At 64.2% G+C, this 7,098-nt stretch overlaps 1 protein-coding gene across 1 annotated transcript in view; it reads left to right on the top strand.

Moving 5' to 3' along the window:
* Positions 1 to 6,837, top strand: part of UNC45A (unc-45 homolog A (C. elegans)) — a 7,809-nt gene extending 972 nt beyond the window's left edge. Inside the window, exons 3-21 of the mRNA XM_010572331.1 lie at positions 12 to 270; positions 921 to 957; positions 1,063 to 1,238; positions 1,341 to 1,433; positions 1,706 to 1,873; positions 2,150 to 2,318; positions 2,583 to 2,753; positions 2,884 to 3,055; positions 3,295 to 3,595; positions 3,778 to 3,872; positions 3,952 to 4,093; positions 4,287 to 4,427; positions 4,630 to 4,757; positions 4,965 to 5,031; positions 5,218 to 5,331; positions 5,692 to 5,807; positions 5,920 to 6,037; positions 6,126 to 6,281; positions 6,530 to 6,837. Of these exons, the coding sequence (XP_010570633.1) occupies positions 12 to 270; positions 921 to 957; positions 1,063 to 1,238; positions 1,341 to 1,433; positions 1,706 to 1,873; positions 2,150 to 2,318; positions 2,583 to 2,753; positions 2,884 to 3,055; positions 3,295 to 3,595; positions 3,778 to 3,872; positions 3,952 to 4,093; positions 4,287 to 4,427; positions 4,630 to 4,757; positions 4,965 to 5,031; positions 5,218 to 5,331; positions 5,692 to 5,807; positions 5,920 to 6,037; positions 6,126 to 6,281; positions 6,530 to 6,790 (2,884 nt within the window). The 3' untranslated portion in view covers positions 6,791 to 6,837. The remainder of the gene's footprint in view (positions 1 to 11; positions 271 to 920; positions 958 to 1,062; positions 1,239 to 1,340; positions 1,434 to 1,705; positions 1,874 to 2,149; positions 2,319 to 2,582; positions 2,754 to 2,883; positions 3,056 to 3,294; positions 3,596 to 3,777; positions 3,873 to 3,951; positions 4,094 to 4,286; positions 4,428 to 4,629; positions 4,758 to 4,964; positions 5,032 to 5,217; positions 5,332 to 5,691; positions 5,808 to 5,919; positions 6,038 to 6,125; positions 6,282 to 6,529) is intronic.
* Positions 6,838 to 7,098: the final 261 nt, after the last annotated feature.

Raw genomic sequence — 7,098 nt, 5'->3', positions numbered from 1 at the left:
CCCTGTCCCAGGGGCCCATCCCCGGGGCGGCCGCTTGGGGGGGTCGGGTCAGGGCCGTGCCCAGGTCCCACCCCCCCCGGCACGCGTGTCCCAGCCGGTGCCCGTCGGCAGGTGACGGCGGGGCAGCTGCGGGAGCGGGGCAACGCGCTCTTCCAGGCGGGGGACCACGCCGCGGCCCTCGCCGCCTACACGCAGGCGCTGAGCCTTTGCGACGGCGAACCGGAGCGAGCCGTGCTGCACCGCAACCGGGCCGCCTGCTACCTGAAGCTGGTGAGAACGGGGCGGGTGTCTCACCGCGGGGTTCCTGCGGGAACCTGCCCGGCTGCCCCGGCCTGCTGGGGCTGTGCTGCTGGCGGCTGCCCCGGCCCATCCGCCTTCACTGGCTGCGCTGGGAGGCCCTGTCGGTCCCCGGGCAGGGCGCAGTCGGTCCCGTGTTTCCTCCGTGCACCTTTTCTCCTGTCCCTGCCCGCTGTCCCATGCTGCCTCACCTCTTGGGTGGACTGTCGGGGCCAGGGCAGGGCACTGCCATCCCTGCCTGGGCTGTGTGTATGCACTGGGGCTGTTCCCCAGGCAGTCACAGCGTCTCTGATCTCCCACCGTGGAACTGTTTCTGAGGCAAGGGGGACCACAAGGAACTTCAGGGGCTCAAGTAGACCGGGAGCACTTGAAAAGCATCGGGGACCCTAGGGCTCCTCAGGGACCCCATGAGGGTTGCGTTTTGGGAAGGACAAGATGTCCTCTGGGCTGGCTTGCTGTCCTCAGTGATGCTGTTCCCATCCTCAAACCGCACAGTCCTTTTCCCTGCTCTCCTTTCTAAAGCAGTAGGTGCTGCCTCTGCCTGCAGCAGGCTGGGCTGAGCAAGGCCTGCATGGGCAGTGCATCAGGTGTTTCCCTCTCGCTGCCTTTGTCTCTCTCTGTAGGAGGACTACGCCAAGGCAGAGGCTGATGCATCTAAAGGTAATGTCAGTGGTGGCTGGCAGGGGACTGGCCTCTGTGCACTGCCCATCTGGGCAGACCAGAGCAGTCGAGGGGCTTTGCAATAGATCCCCTGCTCATCCGCAGCCATTGAAGCCGATGGCCGGGACATGAAGGCACTGTTCCGCCGGAGTCAGGCGCTGCAGAAGCTGGGCCGCCTGGACCAGGCTGTCAGCGACCTGCAGCGGTGCATGAGCCTGGAGCCCAAGAACAAGGCCTTCCAGGAGGCCCTGCGCGCCCTGGGGAGCAGCATGCACGAGAAGGTGAGCGGGGAGGCATTGTGGGGGCTGGGGCCTGCTGTGGCCCCCCTGTGCATGTGGTGGACTGAGGAAAGTGGTAAGGGCTGAGTCACTCTGCTCTCTCAGATGAAGACTATGTCCTGCACAGACTCGAAGGTGGCGCAGATGTTCCAGATCTTGCTGGATCCTGAAGAAAAGGATGCGGACAAGAAGCAAAAGGTCTGAACTTGGGAGAGGAGGGCAACATGGCTTGGTTGGAAGGCAAGGAGGGGAGGAACGGTATTCCCAGGTCAGCACCGCTGGCTTGAACGGTGCTGCCCAGCAGAGGCCGGGCCTCCTGCCAGCAGAACGTGCTTCCCGGAGATTGGGGGTGGAAGGCAGGTGCCTGCAGCCATGCTGGCTGCCCAGCCGGCTCCTGCTGGGGGGTTCCCTGTGCATGGTGGGCTGTGTTCTGACGGGCAGGTGACTTAGACAAGACTCTCCTTTCGCAGGCTGCGCAGAATCTGATTGTGCTGGCACGAGAGGAGGCTGGAGCAGAGAAAATCTTCCAAAGCGATGGTGTGCGGCTGCTGATGCAGCTGCTTGACACAGTTAAGGCCGACCTGATGCTGGCAGCCCTGCGCACCCTGGTGGGGCTGTGCTCTGGGCATCGCTCCCGGGTAGGTCCTGCCGTAGCCCAGCTCTCATGTGTGACAGGGTCTGGCCCAGGGGAAATCGATGCTGGGGAGGCTGCGAAGCGTGTCAGGCAGGGGAGTGTTGCTGGCTTCTGCCTGTGGCTGGCTGCAGCCCCGCTGAGCAGAGGAGTTCTGAGCTGTCACCTGCCAGGCCTGAGTTTGTGAGAGCCTTGTTGTGACAGGGAACCATCCCGATAAGGTGCTGGGAAGCACCAAGGCTTCCCCAAAGTCTCCAGCAGACAGTTGTGCTTGTACCTGCAGACCACGGCCATACTGGCAGAGCTGGGGGCCCCTCGTCTCTCAGCGGTGCTGGGTGTGGAGCACGAGCAGGTTTCCCTGGCTGCCTGCAACCTTCTGCATGTGATGTTCGATTCCCTGAAGGAAGGCCTGCAGAAGGACTTCCGTGGCAAGGAGGATGCAGTGGTGCTGGGTGAGTGCCTGCCACCCTGGCTGGCTGGCGTGGGGTGGGGAGAGCACTCCGGGGAGGCTCTGAGCTGCAGCGGGTTTGTCTCCTGCTGCCCGCCTTTGTCACTGCTCCCTGCCACAGAGCCAGGGCTCTGGTCCAGGGCTAATATGAGATTGAGCTGGGAGGCAGGAGCCCCTTGTCATGGTAGCAGCTCCTGCCAGCCTTACCATGGCAAGGTTGAGGCCTGTGCCCAGGGTGCTGACTCCTGGGCACTGTGTCTTCTGGAAGATTCTTCCAAGGACCTGAAACTGTTGATCAAGCACCTCCTGGAGCTGCTAGCGCTGGAAGGGGCTTCTGCGCATGGCCGTGACAATGCCCTCAACCTGCTCATCAAGGTGGTGCCCAGGAAGTCACCGAAGGAGACCAACAACAGCATGAGCCTCTGGGTGATCGACCAGGGTGAGCAGAACAGCCAGCAGCATCCCGCTGGGGCATCGTGCCTCTCTGCCTCAGGGTGCTGTGTGCCTCGGTTCCACCTGTGCACCCCGTTTTGCTCTTAACTGGGTGTTTGATCTCCATGTCCTCCTAGGCTTGAAGAAGATCCTGGAGGTGGGAAGTACAGTGTGTGGCACCCCGGGCAGCCTGCCCGTGACAGAGAACAGCCGGATGAGTGCCTCGGTTCTGCTGAGCAAGCTTTATGATGACCTGAAATGCGATGCCGAGAGGGAAAACTTCCACCACTTGTGCGAGGACTACGTGAGGTAACCCAAGGCGTCCATGGGGGCAGAGCAGGCAGAGCGGGGTTTCAGTCTCGTACAGCCAGCAGCCTTCTGGGGAAGTAGCAGCCCCCCTATCCCCAGACCTTTTCATTCTTAGTGATAAAAGCAGATTGCAGACCCACCAGAGACCCGCTGTGGTGGGCTTCAGTGGAGGGGGCCGTGTGTGGCTGAAGGCTGTGGGTGGGCTCAGCCTTATCCTTCCTGGTGGTCTTCCCCTGCAGGAGCTGGTTTGAGGGGCACGAGCTGGCTGGGAAGCTGCGGGCCATCCAGACGGTGTCATGCCTGCTGCAGGGCCCCTCAGATGCTGGGAACAGGGTGCTGGAGCTGGATGGGATCATGGACAGCGTGCTGTCCCTCTGCGCCTCCGTCTGCGAGGCCCACCAGCTGGTAGCGGTGGAGGCGCTGATCCACGCTGCTGACAAAGCTAAGCGTGCCTCCTTCATCACCGCCAACGGTGTCAGCCTGCTCAAGGAGATCTACAAGCACAGCGAGAGAGACAGCATCCGCATCCGAGCGCTGGTGGTGAGCACGCCGGGAGCGTGGTGGGATGGGAGGAGCAGCAGCTGTGCTGAGCCCTTGGGTGGTGCTGGGTGGGCTGTGGCTGCAGGGCCTACAGCGCTGTCCTCTCCCTGCTGGGGGTCTCTCAGAGGCACCTTGGGGTGACCGTGGCCATTCCTGCTCTGACGCCCTGCTCCTGACTGCAGGGACTCTGCAAGCTGGGGTCCGCCGGAGGCACTGACTTCAGCATGAAGCAGTTTGCTGAGGGCTCCACAATGAAATTGGCCAAGCAGTGCCGCAAGTGAGTGCTGCCAGCTGTGGGGCACAGGGGAGCCAGGCAGGGTGCCCCACAGCCTGGGCTCACGGGGCCCTTCTCCCAGGTGGCTCTGCAATGAGACGATTGATGCGGGCACACGGCGCTGGGCAGTGGAGGGCCTGGCCTACCTCACCTTCGATGCGGATGTCAAGGAGGAGTTTGTGGAGGACAAGGCAGCAATGCAGGCCATGTTCCACCTAGCCAAGGTGTGTGCTGAGCGCCGTGGCGGCGGCCCTGGGTGGTGGGCACCATGGCACTAGGGAAATGTGCCGGAGGGGGTTGTGGGGCTCACACTGTGGGGCTGGGGTTTGTGCAAGGGGCCCAGTGGTGCTGAGTGGGCTTGAGCTCTGGCCTGTTCTCTCCATCATGGGTGTGATGGGTGCCCTGTTATCGCTGCAGTCAGAGGACAGGAGCGTGCTCTACGCCGTTGCCTCCACATTGGTGAACTGCACCAACAGCTATGACCATGAGGAGCCAGACCCCCAGATGCTGGAGCTGGCCAAGTACGCCAAGCAGCACATTCCAGAGCAGCACCCCAAGGTAAGCAGGCCACGGCTGTTCTCAGGAGCTGCTAGGAGCCCTGGCCCCAGAGGAGAGTGTGTGGGTGGGCAGAGCCTCCGGTCCTGAGTGGGGACAGGGCGTCCCTGGGGCCTTCGGGGTGAGGTCAGAGGCCTTGCAGTGGATGGCAGCAGGTGGCAGGCTGGTGGCACTTGAGCCGAGCAATGACCTGCCTCTGGGACAGGACAAGCCGGACTTTGTGAAGCGCCGGGTGCGGAAGCTGCTGACGGCTGGTGTGGTGTCAGCTCTGGCCTGCATGGTGAAGAGCGAGAACCCGGCACTCACCAACTCCTGCCGGGAGCTGATCTCCAGGTATGGGTGTGCTGGGGGGGTGGCAGGGAGGGAGCTGGGTTCTGAGGCTGCTGGTGCACTTATGTGCCTGTGGTGAATGCAAGCTCCCAAGAGCAGAAAGGGGGTGTCTGGGAGTCTGGCATAGCCTGCGCCCACTGCGGGTGTCTGGGTGCTGCTGGGACCCACTGCGGTATGTCCCTGACTCCGCTGCTCCTGCTTTGTCCCTAGGGTGTTCTTGGCGCTGGTGGAGGAGGCGGAGGACCGGGGTGGTGTGGTTGCACAGGGAGGAGGCAAGGTGAGGATACAGGCCCTGCTGTGCTGCTGGCCTGTGCCATGTAGCGGGCTCTGGGGAGGGCTGGGGCTCTGTAGGGGTGGCTCTTGTTTGGCAAGGATCGCACTGGCTCCCTCGTACAGGAGACTTGAGGAAGCTGGGGCTGCTGTGACCTCGCTGCAGGACTGGCTGCTGTGTCTCTGCATGCAGGCTCTTATCCCACTGTCCCTGGAGGGCACCGAGGTGGGGCAGACCAAGGCAGCTCAGGCCCTGGCAAAGATCACCATCACCTCCAACCCAGAGATGGCGTTCCCTGGAGAGCGGGTTAGTGTCACCGCTGTGGGCTGGGGGTCTGCCAAGCAGGGCTCCTGCAGTCAGGGCTGCACAGGGAGCATGGGAGCAGCAGCAGGGACGTGGCTGCAGCTGGGGCTGAAGGCCACAGGGCTGGTGAGCCAAGGTGGGATCTGAGCTGCAGGAACTGCCAGCATGGGTTTCCCCTTCCCTGGGGTGTGGGAGGTGGCAAGACCCCTGGTGTTCCCCACAAAGGCCCAATGGCTGAGGCCTGACCATGGGAGCAGTTCTGCCTTTAGTCTGGGCTCAGGGCTCCCTGTGCCCCCTTCTCCACAGGGTGCAGAGTCCCTGCCCCTCGCTCGGGGTTTGAGCCCTGCACTGCCATCTCCACAGATCTATGAGGTGGTCCGACCCCTGGTAAGCCTTCTGCACCTTCAGCGCACAGGCTTGGAGAACTTTGAGGGGCTGATGGCGTTAACCAACCTGGCTGGCATCAGCGAGAGGCTGCGGTAGGGGCGGTGGGGCCAGCAAGGAGCTGGACCGGGTGGGGGGAGAGAGGGGGCTCTGGCCTGGGATGTGTGCTGCCCTGGGCAGGGAGTGCTCATGCACACCCTGCCACAGGCAGAAGATCCTGAAGGAGAAGGCTGTGCCCATGATCGAGGGGTACATGTTTGAGGAGCACGAGCTGATCCGGCTGGCTGCGACAGAGTGCATGTGCAACATGGCTATGAGCAAGGAGGTGAGGGCTGAGCCAGGGTGGGCTGGGCGTCTGCGCTGGGCTCCCAGCCCCCCACCCTCCTCCTCCTCCTCCTCCTCCTCCTCTGCAGGTGCAGGAGCTGTTTCTGGCCGAGGACAGTGACCGGCTGAAGCTGATGGTCCTGTACAGTGGGGAGGAGGATGAGAAGCTGCGGCGGGCAGCCTCAGGGACCCTGGCCATGCTGACCGCCCTGCACCCCGCCATCTGCAAGCGGATCCCTCAGGTGGTGAGTGCCTGGCAGTGGGGTGGGGGCACCTGGCACCCCCTGGGACCGCACCCAGTGTCCCATATTCCCTCCCACTCCTGTCCTGGAGCTGTATCCCAGTGCTGGCCCTGGGAGATGGGGGAACCTATCCTGACCTGAGGCTGATTCTGAGCCAAGGGCTGGGGGTGTTGGGGGCCAGCAGGGCTGCAGGGAGCTGGCCCCCCTTCTTGCAGGGGGCAGTGCTGAGCATGGCTCCGCTCCCCCTGCAGACGGTGCACTGGCTGGAGATCCTACAGGCCCTGCTGCTGAGCCCCAGCACGGAGCTGCAGCACCGCGGGGCCGTGGTGGTGATGAACATGATGGCGGCCGAGCGGGAGGTGGCGGAGCAGCTCATGGCCAGCGAGATGCTGGAGATCCTCTCGGTGCTCGCCAAGGACAAGGACAAGCCACGCGTGGCCCAGGCGGCCAAGGAGAGCCTGGCGCAGGCGGTGGCTTATGGCCTCATCAAGCCCAACCCCGGCCAGGAGTGAGGGCCTGGTGGGGGGCTGCCCGCACACGCTGCTTCGGGCTGGCGCTCGCTCACTGCCCCGGTGGGGGGGGCTGCCCGGGGGGGGTCCCGGCTGCCTGCTGGGGCTGGCACACTGCTGCCCCGGGGCCGCGGCTGCGCCTGCCCAGTGCCCCCGGGGCGAGGGGGAGGATGGGGCTCGCCGCTGCCTCTGCCACCGTCTGCCTTAACCGGGCGGGCCGGGGCCCTGCACGGCGGCAGGCCCGCCCGGTGACACCGCACTAAAGCTGCTCTTGGACCACGGCCCGGTCTCCGTCCCTCCCTCCCGCCGCC

Source organism: Haliaeetus leucocephalus, unplaced genomic scaffold, assembly GCF_000737465.1.
Source record: "Haliaeetus leucocephalus isolate CR32 unplaced genomic scaffold, Haliaeetus_leucocephalus-4.0 Scaffold339, whole genome shotgun sequence".
In the NCBI taxonomy this organism is placed as follows: domain Eukaryota; kingdom Metazoa; phylum Chordata; class Aves; order Accipitriformes; family Accipitridae; genus Haliaeetus; species Haliaeetus leucocephalus.
This window is presented reverse-complemented; position numbering and strand designations above follow the sequence as displayed.